Genomic DNA, 25,741 nt, shown 5'->3' with positions numbered 1-25,741 from the left:
TTTGACTACAATATTCCTAGGAGTTTCTGTTTTCAGATCTCTTTCAGGAGGTGATTGGTGGATTCTTTCAATATTTATTTTACCTTCTGGTTCTAGAATATTAGGGCAGTTTTCCTTGATAATTCCATGAAAGATGATGTCTAGGCTCTTTTTTTTGATCACGCTTTCAGCTAGTCCCATAATTTTTAAATTGTCTCTTCTGGATCTATTTTCCAGGTCAGTTGTTTTTCCAATAAGATATTTCACATTATCTTCTACTTTTCAATTATTTTGGTTTTGTTTTGTAATTTATTGGTTTCTCAAAAAGTCATTAGCTTTCATCTGCTCCATTCTAATTTTTAAAGAACTATTTTCTTCAGTGAACTTTTGAACCTCCTTTCTCATTTGGTTAATTCTGCTTTTTAAAGCATTCTTCTCCTCATTGGCTTTTTGGACCTCTTTTGCCAATTGAGTTAGCCTACTTTTGAAGGTGTATTTTCTTCAGCATTTTTTGGGTCTCCTTTAGCAAGTTGTTGACTTGCTTTTCATGATTTTCTTGCATTGCTCTCATTTCTCTTCCCAATTTTTTCCTTTCCTTTTCTTACTTGATTTTCAAAATTGTTTTTGATTTCTTCCATGGCCTGCAACTAATTCATATGTTTTGTGGAGGCTTTGGATGGAGGAGTTTTAACTTTGTTGTCACCTTATAATATTCTACAGTATTCTTTTTTTCCCCTGTTTTTGCTCATTTCCCCAGTCAATTACTTGACTTTTGAGCACTTTGTCAAAATAGTTCTCTGCTTCCAGTGATGGTGGGGAGTGTACTGTTAGCCACTTAATCTCCCCATAATTTGTGGGCCTAGAGCTCCAGAAACAGCAACTACAGCTGCCCCTGCTGCTTCTGTGGCTACTGTGGGCTCCTCTACCCCCTCCACCACCCTGGGGATGGGACTTGACCACTCTACTCTCTCACACACATTTTTCCCACTGATCTTCCAATTTGTCCTTAGTGTTTCAGGGTAGAGAAGTCTAGAAACCACCACAGGTACCAATGATTTATTCCCTCCAGGCCTGCTCAGGTCCTGTCTGTGCCTGCATGACCCACGCCAGATGGTGATCTGCTCCCAGTCTGATGTGATAGATGCTTTCCATCGACCTTCCAGCCTGTTCTGGACTGGAGATTTGCTTCACTGGGTCATTTTTTGGGTAGTGCAGCTTCAGAATTTGTTTAGAGCCAATTTTTACAGGTATTTGTCTGGGTTTTGGGGGAGAGCTCTAGCAAGTCCTGGTTTTTACTCTGCCATCTTGTCTTCTCCCCCAGATCCAGTATTTCTAATAGTCAAATTGACTTATTCACTTGAAGTTTGTTCAAAATAATATTGCTGTTACTGTATAAAAGTTTTCTGGGTTGTGCTGACTTTGTTTTTCATTATTTCATGAACGTCTATCCATTTTTTTCTTTAAATTGATTTATTTAATTTTAGTTTTCAACACTGACTTCCATCAGCTTTTGAGTTTTAAATTTTCTCCACCTCCCTTCCCTTCCACCTCCCCAAGACTTCATGCAATCTGATAAAGGTTGTACATATATATTCTTATTAAACATATTTTCAACTTAGTCATGTTGGAAAGATGAATTAGTTTGACTGGGAGAAACCATGAGAAAGAAAAAAACAAAATAACACCAACAAAAAATGAGTAAATAGTATGCTTCAATCTGCATTCAGATTCCGTAGTTCTTTCTCTGGATGTGGATAGCATTTTCTGTCATGAGTCTTTTGAAATTGTCTTAGATTTTTGTATTCCTGAGAAGAGCTAAGTCTAGCAATAAAGTAGATATTGAAAGACTCTACTGATCACCTCCAAAGAGAGATCCCCAAAGGAAAACTCCTAGGAATATTGTAGTCAAATTCCAGAGCTCCCAGGTCAAGGAGAAAATATTGCAATCAGGCAGAAAGAAACAATTCAAGGATTGGGGAAACACAATCAGGATAACACAAAATCTAGCAGCTTCTACATCAAGGAATCAGAGGGCTTGAAAAATGATATTTCAAAGATCAAAGGAGCGAGGATTAAAACCAAGAATCACCTACTCCGCAAAACTGAGACCATACCGTGTATGGGTCTACCTCTGCTGAAAGGCAAATTAAGGGGAATTCCAGGGTTACAGGAAGGAACCTAAAGCTTCCAAAAGAAAAGAATGCCTGAGGATGCAGTGGGAAGTTTCCTGGATTTGCAACCAGTAGCAAGAGCTCAAATCCTACTTCTGCTACTTTCTAGCTCTGTAACTTTGGACAGGCAGCTAATCTAGGCTTGTTGTTCATCAATAACACGAAACTGACCTCTGAAATCACTTTTGCTGCTAAATTTACCTGCTCTGTGTTGAGACAGGAAAAGGTCTTATCTTTTCTTTTGGAGGAAAAGGTTGTGAGAAATCAATAAACACATGCAGGAAGCATCAGGGATATCACCATGTGACCAAAAGCAACAACCAGACACTCCCACAGAACAGTATTTCTAGATAATCTTTCCCTACTTCCCCAGCAACAGCAGAAGTCTCTGAGCCAGGTCATTAATCAGAGGCATGGCTTTCTTTACCAACCTTTCCACGGAAACCTGGACCTTACTAGTGACTTGTGTCACTCTGCTGATATTGTAAGTCTAGTCTCCCTTTTTTTCTGTTTCAGAGTTTGGGTTTGGGTTAAGAAAGTGACAAAATCCAGCCATTCATAGCTTGGGAATTTGCTGTCTTGTGAGAGAGAGCACATTGTGCTTTAAACAAATTAGGCTTCCTGCCTCTTCCAAGGATTAGCACTCTTTTAGAGAATTAGCCCTTGACCCTGAAAGTAATGTGTTGGAAAGAGGGAGAAACAGAGGGTAGATGAGAAAGAAAGAGAAAGACAAGTTTCAGTTCTCTCTTTCACAGAGAGGAATGAGGAAGTAGTACGGAGCTGGGGGAATTTACATCATAACAAATCTAGATTTTCTCTTTCCTCTTCTTAAACCATGGGATCATAGATTCAGATCTGCAAAGGTCATAGATTCCAAATCTCTCATCTTACATATGAGGAAACTGAGGCCAAGAGAAGTTAAGATACTTGTCCAGGGGAACATAGAATGTGAGCGCATGTATTCTTGCCTCCAAATCCAGTGTCCTGTTCTTATACAAGAGATGGAAGGGACCTTTAGTTATCTAGTCCAACTCCCTCATTTTAACCATTGAGGAAACTGAGACCCAGAGAAGTTAAAAACTTGCCGAGAACCACATAGATTATAAATGTTATAGTTCAGACGTGAAACCATATATTCTTTATCTCCAAGTTCAGTGCCCTCTTTTTATACTAGATATGGAAGGGACCTTCAGTTGTTAATTCTGATTCTCTCATTTTTATCACTGAATAAACTGAGACCCTGAAAGGTAAAAGACTTACCCAAGGTCAGATAAGTAACAAGTGGCAGAGGATGGGTTTGAATCCATCTCCTCTAGTTCTAGAATCAGCACTCTCTCCACTGGATCATGCTGTCTCCACCACCTAATAATTGATCTTTAAGAACCCTTAGCCTTTCAGACTTGTGAACTGTCTATCTTCAATGTTTCTTAGTGGGGAGGAAGATTCCAGTCAATTCCAAAAGCATTATTTTTATTAAACATATACTATGTCATAGGCTCTGTGCCAATGCTGGGGATACAAAGAAAGTCCCTGCTCACAAGGACCCAACAGTCAAGTGGTCAATAAAATGGTTAATATGGATGAATGTTTTGCATGATTTTATGGGCATCATATTGCTTGCCTTCTCAATGGGTGGGGGAGGGAAAAGGGAGAGAATTTGGAACTAAAAATTTAAAATAATTGAATATTCAAAAAAAGATATAATCATGGGACCAAGTATTTGCACTGAAGGACAAGTAATAAAGATTAAGGGGCAGAGGTGGCTCACCTCTGGCTAAGAGGGAACTGGACTTGGAAGCCTCTAGTTTGGCATCAGGGCATCAAATTTAAATGCAGATGAACTGAGTTTAGATTACCAGCTCTGACACTACGCAAGTGGCTTTATTTCCCTGCGCCTCAGTTTCTTCATCTGTAAGAGATAGATGGTGACAATAATTGCCCTACCCACCTTGCAGTTTTGTTGTTGTGAGGAAAGGACTTAAGACAAATAGAAGCCTTAGTGGAGAGCTCTCTGGATTTGAAGTCAGAAGATTCAAGTTCAAATCCTGAAACTGTCTCTAGCTCTCTGACTTTGGTTAAGTCATATGTGACCTTCAGAGAGCTTAAAAAAAAAGGGTTGGACTGGATGACTTCTAAGGTTTGAGCTAAAATTATAGTGCTTAGTGAGAGGGCTAGCATCCCCCATTCAAGAATCTTTGAGCACCTTAATTCTGTTAGTCAAATCCTATGATGATTCACTTTCCCGTGGGACAAAAGGAGCATATCTTCTTAATAACAATGTATCTTTGTGCTTTAATATTTAAACAAGTTGTAATTTCACTGGCCATGGGCTTTCCTTGACCACAACAGACCACAATCCCTTTCTGGCCCATTAAAGGGTAATCAAGAGTGACTATGACCAACAAAGTTGTGCCTCTGCAGTCAACTTTGGGATGAGCCTCTTCAAACTTGGGTGAGCTAGAGCTTGAACATCAGGTGGACCCATTACAGGGCTGGACTCACAGCTTTTTCAGTATCATAGTATTGAGATTTAAACCCCGGGATGCCAAAACTTTGGGGGGTTTCATGATACCTTGTGGTGGAACATTCTCAAAGAATTCAGTCAGACCACCTCTAATCCAAGTATAGGTATTTATTGAGACTGACACCTCTCAAGAAGTGGGCTAAGTTCCAAGAGGAACCAGTAACTTCAGAGAAAGCAATATGGATTTTTATAGGGTAAAGATGCAATTCCATAACCGAAATTTACATAGATTAATTTGTGTGTGTTCATCCTTCATCGCCGAAGAAGACCATGCTATCAGAGAAATAATGACATGACTTGCACTTGACTTTGTTTTTTTGAGTGAGGGAGGGCTGTGCAGGTCACCAGCCTCACTTCTCCTCCAGAGTCATCTGAATCCAGTGACCAGATCTTCATCAGGATGACTGGAGATGACCCAGGATGAGGCAATTGGGATTAAGTGACTTGTCCAAGGTCACACAGCTAGTGAGTGTCAAGTGTCTGAGATGAGATTTGAACTCAGGTCCTCCTGACTCCTGCTCTATCCACTGCACCACCTAGCGGCCCTATATATGATTAATCTTAAAAAGGCAGGAGGAATTTGTTAAGGGATTAGGTGCCATCTATGGTTTGGTGCTTAAACATCCTGGTCATGCTGCCTTCCAATTGGTTAGCTACTGTGGTCTGGTCTGGTCAAGATAGATACTTAGGTATTGTGGTCCTGTTTTGGGCTAGATGGATGATGTGATTGTGATTGACTACAGGAACACACCTGCTTCTGTGGGAATGAATCTAGGAGTCATGGCTGGGCAGAGGCAGTGGCTGGGTTCCCACGCCTGTTGTTTCTGTGAGAACTATGAGTTTCAGGGACACGCTTGTTGTTCTAGTGAACAGTGAGACATATATGAAGAAGTTAGGACGTTGATGGGAGGACTGGGTGGGTGGGTAGGTACAATGGGCCTGGAATGAAGTTAGACTATTGTGGACTTCAGTAGGAACTGCCAAAGCTGGTCTCCATTAACTTAGCCTTTAATAACCCAAGGGTCACTTCCATCTTACAGTGAGACGCAAGAGGAGGAGGGCTTTATTAATAAAGATGGCAGTACTAAAAACCTATCACTTGAGTAATACTTCCGAGCTCTCCCATTCATCATTTCCTCTAACTCCATCCAGGAAATATGATTGTTCCCGTTTTACAAATGAGAAAACTGAATCTGAGAGAGATGAAGCCAATTGCTCAGGGACACAGTCAATAGATCAACAAACATTTAATAAGTGTGTGCCAGACATTATGCTAGGCTCTGGACGTACAAGTAATAGTCCTTGAATCAACTAATCAACAAGCCTTTATTAAATACATTTTCTAATGTTGGATCTTCTAAAGCAAGTGTTCTTAACAAGGTTAAACACTGAAGGAAGCTTTGAGAGACAATAGAAGAGAAGAGATTCAGGTGAAATTCTCTCCTATGTAAAATGAAATGGAGTGGGACTGGAAAAGAGATGGATTTAAAAAAATATTGAGCTTTAATGGATGGGGTGGGGGGCAGGGAAGAGAAGCCCAAGGTTTCCAAATTGGGTGTGAGAACCCTGCTGCCGTAAGCAAAATAGGGCTGAGCAAGGTATGTTTGGGGTGGGGCAGCAGGGAGAGGAAGATTGGTTTGTGTTTTGTTGACTGAGTAGTTTGTTAAAAGTGTTCAGTTCTTTTGTTTTGTTCAATCATTTTCAGTCATGCCCAATTCTTCAGGATCAAGTTTGGGATTTTCTTGGCAAAAATACCATAATGGTTTATAATTTCCTTCTCCAGCTCATTTTACAGATGATGAAACTGAGGAAAACAGGGTTAAGTGACTTGTCCAGGGTTATTATAGCAAAAACAGGCCTGGAGAAAAGGGCTAGAGAAATTGGGAATTTAACCATGGAAGCAAAGGATGCCATGAGAGCATGAAGGCAAGAGATCTTGATCCCAGAGTCAGAAGACTCCATATCTCACCTCTGATGTTTACTAGTTGTTTGATGTTGAATATATGTCTTTTTTTGCTTGGGTCTCAGTTTCCTTATCTATAAAATTAGGGGGTAGGTATAGGACAACCTCTGAAGTCCCTTGCAGTTCTTGATCTCTGAAGGAAGAAAGGAAATAAGCATTTATTCTTGCCACCATACTCTGATGCCATCCCTTATATGAATTAATTCCTAATTTCCCTAGCCTTTCTCTCTACATTTGGATTTGCTGTAGTGTATTGAACATCTCATATGCAGCTAGGTGGTGTAGTGGACAGAGCATTGGGCTTGGAATCAGGAAAGCATGAGTTGAAATCCACCCTCAGATGCTGACTAGCTACGTGACCCTGGGCAAGTCACTTAAACCTGTTTACCTCAGTTTCCTCATCTGTAAAATGAGGCATGGAAGGAAATGACAAACCCCTCTGGAATCTTTGCCAAATGAGGTCATGAAGAGTAAGATACAATTGAAAAATGACTTATCAACAGCAGTGCACATCTCTATCTAACACTCTATTTAATCTTTCTCTACCTGCTGTCCCACCCCATACTGTGTACCAGGCTGTGCTAAGTGCTTGACAAAAATTTTCTCATTTAATCCTCACAGCAACCCTGGGAGAGAGGTGTTATTATTATACCCATTTTATAGTTGAGGAAGCTGAGGAAAATATACGTTAAATGATAAACCCAGGGTAACTCAGCTAGCTTCTGAGGCAGGATTTGAACAGGGTCTCCCTGACTCCAGGTCTGATGTTCCATCCATTGTGCCACACAGCTGCCTCAACCATATGATCCTATATAAATGAAGTCATAAGAGTAAGTGAGATCATTATGCTCAAAGAGGAGAGAAAACAGTGGAAACACGAAGTTCATTCAGAAATACAGGAAATTATTTTGTATTTATTTGCATATTGATTGTTTCTCTCCAGGAAACTGCAAGTTTCTTGAGGATGCCTGGTCCATAGTAAGTGCTTGGGATAGCTTTGTTTAGTTGGATTGAGAAAGAATCAGATTGGGATAGAATAATGAAAGTGTAATGAAAGCCAAGGCAATTCAGCATTTCAAGAAAGCAATGGCCAATAGTGTCAATGCTGCTGAAAGATAAAAAAAGACTTATTAGTCAGTGAGGGCATCCTTGATCTTAGAGAGAGAAGTTTGGGTTAAGGCAGCCTATGTAACAGGAAAAAGCACTAATCAGAATCAGGTGGTGAGGATTCTCATTCTGCTTTTGCCATCACTGAGCTTGGTTTGGTAGCTGAACTTGTTGATATGGGCAAGACAACAGGAAGAGAGTAAGTAAGCAGATTGGCTGTAACAGGGGAGTGAGAGAGGGTGTGGTGGTTCAGAGGGTTAGCAGCATTAAAAGAAGTTTGCTTAAAAGAAGTGAGCTCAATTAGATAATGTATGTAAAGTGCCTTGCAGACTTTAAAAGGGCAATATAAATGTCTGGTTTTATTGATAGTCATAGGATTATGAAGCTAGTGGAGGCATAGGGATTAAAGAAACAAAAATAGAGGGGGTAACTAATGCAGGGGTTCTTAACTTTTTTTATGTGTTCCTTTATGTTCTTTTTGGCAAAATAGCAAATACTTCTTAGAATGTTGCTTTTAAATGCATAAAATAAAATACACAAGGTTCTTCATAAAGTAAACCAGTTATATGCCACATAATTATCAAAACATTTTACAAAATCAAGTTCACTGACCCTAGATTAAGAACTAAAACTAAAGAAATGGGTTCTTGAGGAGATCTGAAGTCATAGGTTTACAGATCCAAAGCTAGGAAGGTTCTCATAAGTCATCTAATTCCCCCTACCATAAGCCTGGAATTCAATCCCTCTTCCAAAGTTTTCTACCTGTGTGACCCTAGTCAAGTCACTTAACCTTCTTATGCCTCGGTTTCCTCATCTCTAAAATGAAGGGGACTTTGAGGTCCTTTCCAACTCTGGTCCTATGATCCTAGGATCTCTCATTTTATAGCTGAGGAAACTAGAACGTAAGGAAATTAGTAGTTTGCTCAACGTCATATAAGCAGTGAACATCAAAAGTAAAATCTGAACTTGGATCCTCTAGCTTCAGAGGAAGTTTATTTTCCACTGTAGAAAGCTGTCCATTTATTGAGATCAAGACCTTTGGTTTGGTTTGGGTTTTGGGGTAGGGGAGCTCAAATAGCCTTAGCAGGGAGATGAGGAGGCAGCTAGATGGCTCAATGGAGAGGGAGCAAGATCTGGAGTCAGGAAGACATGAATTCAAATCTTATTTCAGACACTTACCATCTATGTGATCGTGGGCAAGTCACTTGATCCCTGTTTGTCTTAGTTCCCTCGTCTATGAAATGAGATGGAGAAGGACATGGCAAACCATCTCAGTATCTTTGCCAAGAAAACTCATGAAAGGGTCACAGAGCATCAGACATGAATGAAAAATAACAAAACAACAACAAGAAAAGAGCTAGAAACATCTAACTCAGAGAAATAGAAGAAGAAAAAGAAGATGCATGGAGAGAAGTAGCAATTTTGAGCAATTTAGTGAGATAGAAAAATGAAGGAATTAACATTGGATGACCTAGAGATCAACAAAACAGAAGGGGAGATTATCTTCCTGGGTGGGTGTAGGTGCATAAGGATGAGGTTGAAGTTTGGGAATTTTGACTCTTCTGTCTTACCTCTCAAATGCAATCAGTTGGCAAGTCCTGTCAGTTCTGCTTTTTTCTTATCCATCTCATCTCATCATCTCATCTTATCCACTCATCCATCCGTCCATCCATCCATCCATCTATCCATCCACCCATCCACCTACCCATCCATTTATCTATCCAGGTATCCCTTCCTCACCTTTGCACTACCGCTACCTTTGACCATCTCTCATTACTACTCACTTGGACAGTAATAGCCTCTACACAGTTCTTCCCAGTTCTATTCCCTAACTGCATCCATTCTTCATACTTCTTCCAGAAAAATCTTCCATATAACATTGGTTAGTTATGGCACCCATCCTCAAAAAAATCTTCATTGATCCCCCTCCTGCTTCTGGAATAAATTCAAACTCCTTTGCTTAGTATTCAAAAGTCTGGCATTGATGCCCCTACCTTTCCAGTCTCCTTTCATACTATGCTTTTTCCTCAAATGGGCCCAGTGTTTATCTGTATCTGCCTTTCCTAACACTGTTCCCAGTGCTTGAAGTGTACTTTTTCTCTCTTTCTACCTATTCTTCCCTAGTTCATAGATGTAGAGATGAAAGAGATTTCAGAATTAATCAATTAAGCACCTACTAGGAGCCAGGCATTGTGTGCTAGGTCTAAGAATACAGGTAGAAAAATGATCCCTACTTGAAAGGAATCTTGTTTTATAGATAAGGCAATTGCAGTACAGAGACATCCAGTGATTTGGCTAAGGTCACACAGGTATTAAGTACCAGAGTTGGCATTTGAGCCCAGGTCCTCCTTCTCCAGAGTTAGTGCTATTTCCCCAGTACCTATTCCCCAGTTGTATTAGTGGAGATCATTGAGAAGGCTGGTACAGTTGTCCAAATGGGAGAGGCTAACCCAGAGTTGTCATACTGAGGGTAAGGATGAAGTGATGCAAAGGAAAGATGTTATAGAGACAGAATTAACATGTCTTTGCAGCTGATTGGATATAGAGCAGATGGAGAGGATGAGGGGAGAGTCATGAATGACTGTTAGGTTGGGAATGTAGGGCACTGGAAAAATGTTAATTCCATCAGTAGAAATGAAAGTTAAGAGCAGAGGGGGTGAGTTCAGGCAAAAAGATCATAGAATCACAGATTTAAAGCTAGAAAAGATGTTAGAGATCATCTAGGCCAACCCTGTCCTTTTAGAGTTGATGCAACTGAGGGCCAAGGAAGTTGAGTCATTTCTCGAGGATTACACAACTAATAAATGTCTAAGGCAGGATTCAAACTTAGGTCTTTCTAAATCAACCCCTACCCACTACACCAGTTTGGTGGATAGACATAGTTTGTGGAAATGTCCAGCAATCAATTGCAGTTATGAGTCTAGTGCTCATTTGTGAAATGAGGTCTTGAGAGGTCTTAGATGAGCATAGTAGGGAGTCATCTACACAGAGATGATGACTGTACCATGGAGCCTGTTGAAATCAGAGAGAGAGAGAGAGAGAGAGAGAGAGAGAGAGAGAGAGAGAGAGAGAGAGAGAGAGAGAGAGAGAGAGCAGAACAAAAAGAAGACAGCACAAACTAAAATCTGAGTTTTACCCATTTATTGGCAGAGGGACATGGATGATGATTTCACAAAGGAGACTGAGAAATGTCAGCCAGATTGGGAGGAGAATCAGGAAAGTTTCATGAAAATCTGGTTAGGAGGACCAGAGGGAGTAGTCAACAGTGTAAATTGCTGAAGAAATCTAGAAGGATGAGAATTGAGAAAAGACCATTGTGCTATTAAGAAATGAACAGGAGGACTTCACAAAAACCTGGAAAGACATATAAACTGATGCTGAGTGAAATGAGCAAAACCAGGAGAACACTGTATACAGTAACAGCCACAGTGTGCAAAGACTGACCTTGACAGACTTAGCACTTCTCAGTAATGCAAGGATCTAAGACAACTCCAAAAGACTAATGATGGAAAAATGCTATTCACATCCAGAGAAAGAACTGTGGAGTCAGAAGCAGAGAGAAACACACTATTCGCTCTCTTTTTCTTTTGTTGTTTTGTCTTGTTTCTTCTTTCTTGCGGTTTCTTCCATTAGTTCTAATTCTTCTATACATCATGACTAATATGAAAATATATATATAATATGAATGTGTAAGTAGAACTTATATCAGACTGCATGCCATTTTGGGGGAAGGGGAGGGAAGAGTGGGAGAGAAAATTCAAAACTTGAAATATTATGGAAAAGAATGTTAAAAAGTAAAAATAGTTTTTTTAAAAAGAAAAGAAATACTTGTGAGTGATGCTGGTCATTCCCATGCATCCATGCATAGCTAAGTGAAAGTGTAGATCATGAGGGTTGAGGATGTTGATGAACTGGGTGACAAGTATATTTGAGGAGATATCAATGTGTAAATTGAATTCCCTAAATATGGATGTAGGGTTTGAGGTAGAGAAGAAGATTATAAATCAGATATTGAACTTGGAAAAGGAAAGAAAACAACCTGGAAGTTTGTCGAAGTTTTAATCCCAAGGATTTACACTTGAATTGCAATCATTAATAAAATTATACCCTGACACAAATATATAGATCATTTATTTGTGCTCAATATTTTTCAAAAACCTATAATTTAATATTTTCTTCAAGCTAAAAATTCCAGTAAAAATCCAAACTTCCCCAATGATAGTGTATGTCACTTGACGATAGATTTTAAAAAAGAAAAAGGAAAAGCAACTTAGTTATTGAATTTGTTTAATGAGGAAGATTTGCAAAGGCTGCTTTGCAAATTTCAGAGCTCCTACTCTCAAATGGAGGCAAATCAAAGAACCTCAATATTCTTCCTTTTTACTATATATTTTAGCATATTTTTAGTGTATTTAGTATATCCTATTTTATATCTATCTGTCTATCTATAGTAAAGCTCATAACCTAATATTTCTATACCTAAACTTTTTAAATTTTTGAAGAGGAGACCAGACCTGTGATTTTATTGGTATGCGGTACTTCTTGGGAAGAAACTCCCGGCATTAATGCAGATCAATATATACTAGCTAGGTGTCACAGTGGATAAAGAGGGGTCTGAGAGAGGGAGTGGTCAGCAGTGTAAAATGCTGAAGAAATCTAGAAGGATGAGAATTGAGAAAAGAACATTGGATTTAGCTATAAAGGAATCATTTGTGACTTGGAGAGAATAGTTCAAATTGAGCAGTAGATGTAGAATCCAGATTACTAAGGGGTGTGATTGGGAGGTTAGAAATTAGAGAATCAGAAACACCTGAGTTAAATTCCATCTTCAGATACTAACTAATGACCCTGGGCAAGTCTGAATCTTTCTCTACCTCAGTTTCCTCAATTTTAAAATGAAGATAATATTGGCATTTATCTACCAGTGCTGTTGTGAGGATAAAATGAGATTGTATTTGTAAAGGACTTTGAAAATTTTGAAATCCTATATAAATATGAAATATATGCAATATCAAGCATACGTGGCATTAATGATATCTTATATATGATAAATATGAACAAAAACTCATTATTGTTGTTACTATTATTTATCTATGTTTATTAACATTTTTTACCACACAGATATGGAATCTGGCCATACAGCTTTTTTAGGAAGCTGGGCATTCCTGGGCCAAGACCTCTTCCTTTCATTGGGACATTTCTTGAATATCGCAATGTGAGTATGAATATACAGAAGAAAGTCCTTCCTCATCAGTGTTATGATTGGATGGTCCATTCTGCTGTTTCTTTATTTTTTTTATCTCCCAACCACTACTTTATTATGTACAACCTTTAAAAGGAAGATTTGGCACTGGGGAGATGGGGAGGCAGGAATCTCTCCAAAAACAAAACAAAACTAAACCCTCCCAAGACAAACAAACAGACAAAAACCTCAATCCAAACCAGAGGCAAGGTTGGAAGGCTAGTTTCTTGTAGCCACCCAAGGAAACCAGCATTTGGTTATCTGGAGTCAGCATGGTGTAGTGGTACAAGCAGTGGTGTTGGAGTCAGAGGCCCCAGGTTTGAGTTCTGACTCTGCCTCATACTAGCTGTTTAACCCTAAGCCAGTCAGTGATAAGGGACAGACAAATAGCAGATGGATAGAGTGACTGCTGTCCCCGGAGTCAGAAGGACCTGAGCTCAAATTCAGCCTCAGATACTTAACTATCTGTGCGACATTGGGCAAACCATTTAATCCTGTTTATCTTAGTTTTCTCCACTGTAAAATGATCTGGAGAAAGAAATGGCAAACCACCCTGGTATCTTTTCCAAGAAAACCCCAGATTGGATCAGGAAGAGTTGGACATGACTAATAGACCCCCTCCCCAAAAGCCAGGGCTAAATCGCTGAACCTCTCTTATTCTCTCTTTGCTCATCTATGAAATGCAATGATAAAAATACTTTCAGTATTTACCTCTCCATAATGTGCAGTAAAGTAATTTATAAACCTTAAAGCAGCATATAAATGTGGATAGTTATTGGTGATAATTAAGCTTGGAGTCAGTAAAACCTTGGTTCAGATTTCACCTCAGACTTACTATCAGTGTGACCCTGTGCAAGTCACTGCCTCTGTTTCCTCACCTGTAAAATAAGGGGTTGGGCTTGATGTCCTCTAAAGTCCCTCATAGCTCCAAATGTCTGATCCTTTCATTCTTCCTTCATCTTCATCATCCTCCTCAATCATCAACATGGAGAAAAAAATCTCAGAGCTCCTACTCTCAAATGGAGGCAAATCAAAGAACCTCAATATTCTTCCTTTTTACTATATATTTTGGTATATTTTAGCATATTTTTAGTGTATTTAGTATATCCTATTTTATATCTATCTATCTATGTATCTATGTACCTACATATCTACGTATCTATGTATCTACGTATCTACGTATCTATGTATCTCTCTCTCTCTCTCTCTCTCTCTCTCTCTCTCTCTCTCTCTAGTAAAGCTCATAACCTAATCTTTCTATACTTAAACTTTTTAAATTTTTGAAGAGGAGACCAGACCTGTGATTTTATTGGTATGAGGTACTTCTTGGGAAGAAACTCCCGGCATTAATGCAGATCAATATATACTCTACAAATTTAGTTTCAGGGAGATGCCCGGAGAACTCACATATAGAGTGTACTTGTTCAGGGTCACTCATGCAGTATCTGTCAGAGGTGGACCTTGAATCCAGGTCTTCCTGATTCAAAAACTATCCCTGTATTCATTACAATGTACACCTACTACATTCAGGACCCTGTGTGTTGGGCACAGATACTGACTTAACACTCATCTCTGCAATGATCCTTCTGTTGCTGGCTCATTTCCATTTATGGGTTAAATTGGCCATTTGTATTCTGCACCAATGTTAATCATTACAGGGCCCCACAGAAACATATGGTTAGTTGCCCCGCCCCCATAAAATTAAGAGGTTAGCCTAAACCATCTGTGTGTGTGTGCGCGCGTGTGTGTGTGTGAGTATGTGTGTGTGCGTGTGTGCGATGTTTTTATTTGGCAGTCTGGTGAAGTCTGTAGATTCATCCTCAGAATATTGTTTTTAAACACAGCAAATATATATATATGTATATATGCATATATATGTATACTATATAAGTATACATATATATACATATGTAGCATTAGAATGAAAACCACTTATATTAAAAAGCAATTATCAAATATTTTTAAAATCAAATTCATGGACCCCAGCTTAATAATCTGGCCTAGATGATCTCTAAGCCCATTTCATTTCTAAATTCTTTTTTATGGCTAATGTGGAAATATGTTTTACTTATGGAGTCATTTTTTAATATGCTCAGTGGGATGAGGTAGTAAGACAGAAATATTTAAAAAAACCTGTTATTGAAGACATTTTTTAAAATAAAAAAACCCAAATGCTATGTTAGAAAAGAAATGAGTAAGCCAGTTCTCCTTCTTGACTTCCTCTCCCATTTCCTGCTGAAGCCATTTATGAAGAGCCTAGGGAGTTTTGAATGCTTTTCCTTGAGTGTTCTCTACCTCCCTAGATAATAAGATTGTTAGAGCAGATGACCATTCCAGTGCAAGCATTTCTGGTCCCCTTGGTGTGAATGTTCATGGTGCTAGTGCAGTAAATCTGTGTCCTTCCCATTGTCTAATCTGTTTTAACTACTCTTCAGGGAGTGTTGGAGTTTGACCAGAAATGTTTTAAGAAATATGGCAAAACGTGGGGGTGAGTATAAAAAATATTCCCTATTCACATAGAGCTCATAATCTAAGATGTAAACAGATAAGTCTGACACAACGTTACTTTCTAAATTCATTGGGGAGTTACATAGCAAGTTCTGTGTGAGGGACAAAGGTAAAGGTTGTTTGTATAGGTTGGCAAGAAGGCAAGGAAAAGATGATGTTTGGATTTTTCCTGAAAAGATAAGAAATAATTTAATAAACAGATTATGTGTGTAGTTACATAATGGCATTGTGGAAATAGTGCAGGATTTGAAGTTAGGCCCCGGGTTTGAATCCCAGCTCTGTGTCTTATTGCCTGCATGAGAGTGGACAATTGCATGGTCACTTCCCCTTACTTGAGCCTCAGTTTCCAGCTCTGTAAAATAAAACAGTTTGACTAGATGCTCTCTGAGAACCCATACATCTCTAAGTCCTAGGATTCTATGATAATAACGCAGTTAACAGGTATAGGTAAGGATATAGCACCAAGTACACTATATACTGAGGGAGATGGAAGGGCTTTCTGAAGAAGTGAGGTCTGATGCCATCAGTCATACCAGTGAGAAGCACAGTCCTTGTTGAGAACCACTGCCTAGGCACAAATGTTTCAGGAAACGCCAAGTTTTGCCCTTTTTTGTACTTGAAATTGCAAATCTATTATGTATTGAATACATAAAAAGATTACTATGTAATTTTGCTTTTTCTTTTTTTTATTTCGTCTCCTCCTACCCTGGAGATAGTTATCACTAGACACAAGTGTATGTGTGTGTGTGTAGGTAGGTAGGTAGATATAGATATAAGATATGTAAAATCATTCTATACATACTTCTATTTATCAGTTCTCTGGATGCAATGGTATGTTCCTTTATAAGTCTTTTGTGACTCTTTGCGTATTTAATACAGTCAAAGTGACTTAGTTGCTCAAAGTTGTCCTTAAAACAATTTCGCTGTTATTGATATATAGTATCTTCTTTTGGTTCTACTTATTTTGCTCTTCATTATTTCATGCAAGTCTATTCATGTTTTTCCAAGATCATCAAGCTCATTATTTCTTACAACACTGTAGTATATACCATAACTTGTTCAGTCATTGCCCAATAGACAGGTGTCTCTGCAATTTCCAGTTCTTTGCCACCACAAACAGAGCAGCTCTAAAAATTTTAGAACATATAGGTTCATTTCCTTTTTCCCTAATCATCTTGGGAAATAGACCTAATAGTGATATTGTTGAATCAAAGGATATATTCAGTTTAATAATTTTATTTATTTATAATTCCAGATTGCTCGCCAAAATTGTTGCATCAGTTCACAGTTCCACCAACAATGAATCAATTTTTCCAAATCCTCTCCAACACTTGTCACTTTCCGCTTCAATCATTTTAGTCAATCTGACATATAAAATACCTCAAGGTTATTTTAATTTACATTTATTTAATCAATAATGATTTAGAGGTTTTTTACATGACTATAAGTTGTTTTGATTTATTCATTTTAATAATACTGGTCCATATTCTTTGACCATTTATCAATTAGGAAATGACTAGTATTCTTATAGATTTGACAAAGTTCTGATCTTGGCTACATTTGTTTTATTTGTACAAAACCTTTTTTAATTTAGTGTAATCAAAATTATTCATTTTATACCTGACAGTGCTATCACTTTTTTTTTGCATAAATGGTTCATCTATCCATAAGTCTGATAGGTGATATGTTCATTGTTCTTAAAATTTTCTTGAAATATCTCTCTTTATATTTAAGTCATGTCTATTTTTGACCAAACTTAGCAAATGGTGTAAGATAGTGGCCTGTGCTCAATTTCTGCCAGACCATTTTCCAACTTTCTGAACAGTTTTCATCAAATGAATTCTTATCTCCAGAACTTGTCTTTACATTTGTCAAACACAAGGTTACTATATTTATTTGCTGCAGTAAATTGTATGTCTACTCCATTCCACTGATCTGCTTTCTATTTCTGGGCCAGTACCAGATGGTTTTGATAATCACAGTCTTATAATACAGTTTAAAAGCTGAAATTTCTTCCTTTATATTTTTTCATTAGTTCCATTCTTGACCATTTATTCTTCCAAAAGAATTTTGTTATTGTTTTTTCTAATTCAGTAATTGTTTTCCTTTTGGTAATTCAACTGGGATTTCATTGAATATATGAATTAGTTTAGGTAAAATTGTCATTTTTATTATATTTCCTCTGTCTACCCATGGACAACTGATATTTCTCCAATTATTTAAATCTGGTTTTATTTGTATAAATTAAAAGAAAATAATTTTGTTCATAAAGTTCCCAGGTTCATTTTGGCAGATGTACCCTCAGGTATTTTATAACATCTAGAGTCATTTTAAATTAGGTATCTCTTCTTTCAGAGTTTTTCTTTGGGTGATATATAGCAATTCTGATGATTTATGCGGATTTACTTTATACCCTGTTACTTTCTTAATATTTTTTGTTTCTACTAACTTTATAGTTGAGTTTTTGGGATTTTCCAAGTATATCGTAAGATAGTCTGAAAAAAGTGATAATTTTATTGTCTCATTCCCTATTCTGATTTCTTTTATTCTTTTATAACTATTGTTAGGATTTCGATTTCTAATACAATGTTGAGTAATATTGGTGACAGTGGTCATCCTTGTTTCACACTTGATCTTACTGGGAAGACTTCTAGCTTAACTAGCTTAACTCTTACAAATAATACTTGCTTGTAATTTCAGATAAATATGTCTTTATTGGTATAAGGGAAAAATCATTTATATCTACACTTTTAAGTATTTTTAATAGAAATGAGTTTTGAATTTTACCAAAAGCTTTTTCTGTTTCTATTGATATAATCATATAATTTTTGTTCCTTAATTATTGATATAATCAATTATAAAATAGTTCTCCTTTTATTGAACAATATCTGCAATCCTGGTATAAATTCTGCTTGATCATAATGCACAATCTGTGTAATATATTGTTGTAATCGACTTTTGAATCCATTTTCATTAATGAAATTTGTCTGTAATTTTCTTTGTTTTTACTCATATCATATTTGTTTCATAGAAGAATTTGGTAGGACCCTTTCATTGCCTGTTATTTACAATAAGTTAGTTAATACTGGAATTAGCTCGTCTTTAGATGTTTGACAGAATTCACTTGTAAATCCTTATGTTCCTGGTGCTTTTTCCTTGGGAAGCTCATTTATGACCTTTTCAATAATTTTTTTCTAAAATAGGTGTATTTAGATATTCTATTTCCTCTTCTGCTAATTTAGGCACTTTATATTTTTGTAAATATTCTTCTATATCATTTAAACCATTAATTTTATTGGTATATAATGAAGTCAGACAATTCTATATAATTCCTTTATTTTATCTTCATTATTGGTGTATTCATCCTTTTCATTTTTAATACTAGTGATTTGGTTTCTTCTCTTTTTAAAATTATATTGACTAATGGTTTATTTATTTTATTTTTTAATAAAATCAACTCTTAATTTTATTTATTAATTTAATATTTTTTCACTCAATTTTATTGTCTAACCTTTAATTTTTAGAATTTCCAATTTAGTTTTTAGTTAAGGATTTTAATTTTTCTTTTTCTAAGTTTTTATATCGCATACCCAATTCATTGGTCTGTTCTTTCTCTATTTTGTTGTTATAAGCATTTAAATTTTCTTCTGATTATTTTGCTATATGTCATAGATTTTGATATGTTGTTTCATTATTGTTATTCTCTTTAATGAAATTATTGGTTTCTATGCTTTGTTTATTAATCTAGTCATTCTTTAAAATTAGATTGTTTAGTTTCCAATTAGTTTTTAATCTATGTTTACATGGTCCCCTTTTAGAGTAATTCTTATTGCATTGTGATCTGAAAAGGGTGCTGTTAATATTCCTTTTTTTCAGATTGTAATCATAAAATTTTTGTGGTCTAATGTATGGTCAGTCTTTGTAAAGGTACCATGAATTGTTGAGAAAAAAGGTGTATTTCTTTCTATTCCCATACAATTCTCTCTAGACATCTATCATATTTAGCACATCTAAAATTTTATTCATTTCCTTGACTTCTTTCTTTTTTATTTATTTTTTGGTTAGATTTATCTAGTTCTAAGAGGGGGAAGATTAAAGTCCCTTACTATTATAGTACTATTTACACCTATAATTCATTTAACTTTTCTTTTAAAAATTTAGATGCCTTGGTTGTTGGCACTTATAGATTTGTGGAATTCATGACCCCACCCTCACTAAAAATGTTTTCAATCAGATGTAAGAAAACATTCATTAAAGCAGAAGAATAGAAAAATAGGTACAACAGCTGTTTCACAACAATTACATTCTTATAGCCCCTATATTGTCAATTATGTTTTATTATTTCTTTGTATTGTATAACATAATTTGCTTCCTCTTTCCCAGTTCTAGTTTTCAAAGACTTGCTTTCTTACTTAAGATTTTGAATCTCTTTTCCCAATTAATTTTCTTTTTATAATTTTCTTGGATTACTTTTACTTTTTTTCCTAATTTCTTTCAGTCTCTCATTAGATTTTTGAAGTCTTTTTAAGTTCTTCTAAGAACTCAGTTACTTGATTTTTGAAATTCTTTTTAATTTTTTCCTATAAATCCTTTTGACCTTGTGAAATTTGATGTTGCTCTTTGGGATAGGAGTGACTTTTTTTTAACTTCACTATCTTCCTTTGAACATGAACCCAGATCTATCTATCTACCTACCTATCTACCTATCTACCTACCTATCTACCTATCTATCTACCTACCTACCTACCTACCTACCTACCTATCTATCTATCTATCTATCTATCTATCTATCTATCTATCTATCTATCTATCTATCTATCTATCTATCTAACTATCTGTCTGTCTGTCTGTCTGTCTGTCTGTCTGTCTATCTATCTATCTATCTGTCTACCTATCTATCTACCTATCTACCTACCTATCTACCTATCTATCTATCTACCTACCTATCTATCTATCTATCTATCTATCTATCTATCTATCTATCTATCTATCTATCTATCTATCTATCTATCTATCTATCTACCTGTCTGTCTGTCTGTCTGTCTACCATAGTAACTATGTATGATTGCATTCTATCTCTTTTACTTACTCATTTTTATTTTGTTTTATTTTATTTTTAGAAGTATGTTGTTATAATCAGGTTTTAATCCTGAGTGGTGGGTAATTGTGTCCCATGCCTCAGGTTCTCTTAACACTTTTTTTCTGAATTCTGTCCAAGGGTCCAGTCTCAGACACTCTTCTCCTCTCCTAAGCCACAGCTAGGGCCCCTACCACAAAATGCTCTTGCTCCCTGTGGTGCTGAGATCATCAGGAGTGAATTTGCTTCTCCTTGCCCACAGTCACAGCCTGGGATCATATCTGGCTAACACCATTAACGCTGGTGCCCAGAGACAGCAGAAAGTCTTTTAATCATCATCTACTCAACTGTCTGATCTCCATACTAAAAATTCATGAGGTCAAAGTTCTTGAAATGAAAGTTCTTGGGGCCTTGAGATGAAAGTTGTTGAGTCCTAGGCTGCTTGACAACAAGCTACCCCCAGGACTTGTATGTTGATTCAGTGGAGTTGATCTGAAGGTGTTTGTACTTTATTAAGGTCAAACTTCAATCCCTGGAGGTCCTGTTTTTCCTGAGATCCTCTCAAGTTGTCTTAGGAGAACAGCTGCCATCCATCTTTATTTTTGCCTCTTTATATTCATTTTGAGGTGTTCTGTCTGTTATGGAGGAAATTTGGAGACCCTGGAATTTTCTGACCTACTGTGCCATCTTCCCATAATCCCTTTCGCTCAGTTTTTTTCTTTAAAAAATGATTAGATTTTGTCCATACCTCCCTAAATCAGCTTGCCTCTGGTTGCATTACTTTTGCTGTTGTAACATACATTTTCTGTAGCCTTCTGAACAGAGAAAACAAAACATCTTCAAAGCTAGAGTTAATGATTTGCAGAGCTGCCTGCTGAGAAGTACGTATAACTAGAGGCCAAAGAGTATAAATTTATGGCAGAAACAGGAAAGGGAATAGAAAGCAGCAGCTAGTCATGGGGTGTAGATATTGTCTAGGTCACCTGATTACCTCTGAAATTCCCTCTGGAAATGATAATTTTTTCATAGGATTGCTCAATTAAGCAACAAGTATTTATTTGGTCTCTACTATGTGCCAGGCACTGGGGAACAAAAACTAGAATGATAATCCCTGCTCTTAACTAATTTATGTTTATCAATATTAAGTTAATAGAGTTAGCATTAGAAGGGATCTCAGAGGTTATCTAGTCTAATTGTTCATTTTACAGATGAGGAAGCAGAACTAGAGAGGTTAAGTAATTTGCCCAAAGTAACACAGATCGTTAGTCTCAGAATCAGAATTTTAACTCAAGTCAGTCCTCTGACTTAAAATCAAGGACCCCTTCTACTGTGTCATCAATTTGAGGGTATCACCTCCATCTTTGCCATCCCCTTTAAAGATAGTGGGGAAAAAAGGGTTCTGGACTTAGGAGATTCATTTTAACATGAGCCATGAACAAGTCCCTTTACCGTTTTGTGCCTTAGTTTATTCATCTGGAAAATAGGAATATTAGTTCATTCATCATTACATGGTTCATGAGATCATAGATTTAGAGCCCCTTAAGACACATTACAGGACATCTAGTCTGACACATTAATTTTGCAGAATTTGAGAATATGCTTGCCAAAGATCAAGTATCATCAGAGGTAAGATTTGAATACAAGTATTGTGATTTTGTAAACCCTTTTGTAAACCTTAAAGGACTTTGGGAATGAGGGTTATTTTTTCCTGGAGTTAAGGAAACTCAGCTTTTTTTAGGCTTCATGGACCCTACTGGCAGTCTGATGAAGCCCATGGACTATTTCTCACAATAACATTTGTAAATGAATAAAATAATATGCAAGGATTATAAAAAAATCCAATTATATTGAAATACTGAAAATGTTAAAATATCAAAGTATATTGAAAAATAAATTCATATAACTTAGGTTAAGAACCCTTTGGTTTAGAAGTCAACATAAGTGGTCATGGAAATAGCATTGAATCAGGGACTATAAGTGATGGACTTCTTCCAGTGATGATTATCACCAAACATTTGTAGTCTAGGGTTTTAGTTTATTAGTCCAGTCTAGTCTTCTAGTGTGGCCCTGGATGAAAAACTCATCACCTAGTAGCCCACTGTTTGGTGATGAGTCTCTCCAAGCTAAGCCAGACTCAACCTTGCATAGTAAACCCATAATTTATAGCCAGACCAGAACTGAGAGATTTTCTGGCTTGGTAGGGGATTTGAGAGTGATTGAGTATTGCTAGGGTGTCCTCCACATAATGATGGAGTTTTGTTGAATTGTAGTCATTACAGTATGGAGACTGTGCGATTCAGTAGAAAGAGAACTGACTGTGAAGTCAGAGAATCTGGTTTTCAATGCTGCCTTTAAGCATTCTACTGGTTTGACCTTAAAAAGTCAATTAATATTTCTTTGCCTGAGTGTCTTCCTTCACAAAATCTGGACATTAGATAAACTTTCTCTGAGGGTGCTTCTATGTCTAGGTCTATGGTTGTAAAAAAATATCCTGAGACAGGGGTAGGAGTGAGTAAGGGGATGCAAAAGGTAGTGGTGGTGGCTATTTTATTACTTAGTGTCAAGGAGATTGAGCATTCAAAAGGCAGATATTGTGATTTGTTGACATCTCTGAAATAAGTTTTTAATTTTCTCTATCTTGACGTTCTTTATAGGTTTTATGATGGCAGACTTCCTATCTTAGCCACTTTGGATCCTGCCTTCATCAAAACAGTTCTAGTGAAAGAGTTTTACACACTCTTCACTAACCGTCGGGTAAGTTACTCGAAGACAAAGGTACATCAGGATGTTTCTTGGTTTGATGTCATTCAAACACTCTAACCTAAGCTTTCCAATTCTTCAGGAAACCTTGATAACTTTGCTTCAAAATCTTCTTTTCTTATTATGTTCGCTACTTTCCCTAAGACTGAAGGTTGATCATGATCTTGGGTGGCTGAAGGAATCATTTATTAAAAAATATATACAAAGTCCTTTTTTAAACAGTTATATCTTGATCTAGTGGCTTGATTCATCATGAAGAACATGTCCAGACACTTTAAAAGAAAGCCAAAATTAAAGCTTGTGTAACGGCACTTGAGAATTAGTGGTGCTTTTCAGAAAGTAAAGCATGCCCTTATGTCTGTACTACAAAACAATATTCAGCTATGTGATGGAAGTCAGGATTTTGGTGACAATAATAATTTCTATTGACTAGAGCAGGTTACATGATGAAGTCAATACAATTGAGGCAGATCAATGTGAGGATTCCATGGCCAAAGTGTCATGATTTTTTGAAAAATAAAAATTGAGCCTTGTCAAAACCCTTGTGCCACAACACAAGTTTTGATAGGTGATTCTACCCATAAATCTACCAATGAACCTATGACATAGTACCCATGTATCATAGTCTATTGGGCACCAGGAAGGTTACCTTCTCCTCATTCCAGAATATCTTTCTCCATGCCTCCTACCTTAATGTCTAAAATTCTACCATTCCTGATTTATGACTATTTCTTTCTGGTGTTGAAGGTCTTTCCATTTTCCAAAATGTCTCTATTAAGGTACATAAACTTCGTCTGGGAGAGGAGAATACCTGATGCCACATCAGCTAATACCTTATTAGGGATTAATTGGTAGCTAACTAAAGTAGAGACCCAGTAGAAATTGGACACAGAATCAGTGCCTTGAGGGAGAGAAAGATATTGAGATGAGACTGAGGGAGGTACCACAGGGAAAACTTTCCCTACTTTGAAATTTTACCCTGGGCCAGAACAATGTGATATAAATATTAAATAGACTTTGAAACATTTTGGAATGCTGAATTATTTTTTAGAGAGTTTAACCCATGCGAAATTTATCAGTTTTCTGCTCAGCTGTCTTTCTTGTGATCTAGTGAAAAGAATGCTGGGGTGAGAGTCAGAAAACCTGAGTTTCTGTCCCTGCTCTGTGAGACCTTTGACCACGTATATAATCTTTCTCTTGTCAGTTTTGTCCAGTGGGGATAGTTACACTTAGCCTGCAGTGCAATGGTGGAAAGAACATCCAGTGAGATTGAAAGTTCTTATAAAAATCTAAGTTGCTCTACAAAATTAAAGTAAGATATGTAAAATTGTACACAGTAACAGCAACATTGTGTGATGATCAGTTCTTACTGATCTAGCTCTTCTCAACCATACAATGATTCAGACAATTCTAAAAGACTCATGATGGAAAATGTTGTCCACACCCAGAGAAAGAACTGATAAGACTCTAAATACAGATTGAAGCACACTATTTTTCATTTTTTTGGGTCATTTTTCCTTTTTGTTCAATTTCTTCTTTTACAATATGACTAATACCTAAATAAGCAAAAAAGATATAAATGCTAAAGTCTACTAGGTAGTTAATGCTTCTAAAAACTCAGCTTTTCAAACTCCATCAATAAACATTAGTTGACCACTTACTATTTATTGACTGCCAAGGACACATAGACAAAATTAACCAGTCCCTGGCCTCAAGGATCTTCCATTCTATTGGGGAAAATACATATAAGTGTATACAAAATAAATGCAAAGTAATTGGCAGGGTGTGGGAAGTGGGAGACCCTATCAGCAAAGGAGATCAGAAAGAGTCTAATGTGAGAAGTGGAGTTTGGGTTGATCTTGGAAGGAAACTCAGGATTCTAATAGAGGTAAGGAGGAAGTGCATATCGGGCATGAGAGATCAATTGTGCAAAGGCATGGAGAGGGAAGGTGCAAGGACCAAGAAGATCTATGTATTGTGAAGGGAGGCAAATGATAATAAAATTGTAAAGGTTAGTTGCGATTCTGTTGTAAAGAGCATTGAATGTCAACCAGAAAGGTTCATTTGAATCCTAGACATAATAAGGAGTGACTGAAATTTATTTAGCAGAAGAGTTATATGATTAGATCTATGCTTTACGACTATCACTTTGAAAGCTGAATTAGAGAGAGATGACACATGAGACAGGGAGACCAATGAAGAGATTATTATAATAGTCCTGCCCTGTTGGAGGTGATGCAGGGCCTGAACTAGAGTGATGGCTGTATGAGAGAGCTAAGGGGGAGAGAGGAGAAAGACATGCAAATGGAAGCTACAAGACTGGGCAACTGATTGGATATAAAGGTGAGAGAATATCAAGGGTTGAAAATGACTGAATTTGTCAACCTGTGAGGAAGGATGGTGCTGCCCT

At 36.9% G+C, this 25,741-nt stretch overlaps 1 protein-coding gene across 1 annotated transcript in view; it reads left to right on the top strand.

Moving 5' to 3' along the window:
- The first annotated feature begins 2,501 nt into the window (after positions 1-2,501).
- Positions 2,502-25,741, top strand: part of LOC140497116 (cytochrome P450 3A12-like) — a 46,135-nt gene continuing 22,895 nt past the window's right edge. Inside the window, exons 1-4 of the mRNA XM_072597680.1 lie at positions 2,502-2,634; positions 12,866-12,959; positions 15,422-15,474; positions 23,226-23,325. Of these exons, the coding sequence (XP_072453781.1) occupies positions 2,564-2,634; positions 12,866-12,959; positions 15,422-15,474; positions 23,226-23,325 (318 nt within the window). The 5' untranslated portion in view covers positions 2,502-2,563. The remainder of the gene's footprint in view (positions 2,635-12,865; positions 12,960-15,421; positions 15,475-23,225; positions 23,326-25,741) is intronic.

Source organism: Notamacropus eugenii, chromosome 3, assembly GCF_028372415.1.
Source record: "Notamacropus eugenii isolate mMacEug1 chromosome 3, mMacEug1.pri_v2, whole genome shotgun sequence".
Classification (NCBI taxonomy): Eukaryota; Metazoa; Chordata; class Mammalia; order Diprotodontia; family Macropodidae; genus Notamacropus; species Notamacropus eugenii.
The sequence above is the reverse complement of the archived record's forward strand: the minus strand, read 5'-3'. Positions and strand labels throughout refer to the sequence as shown.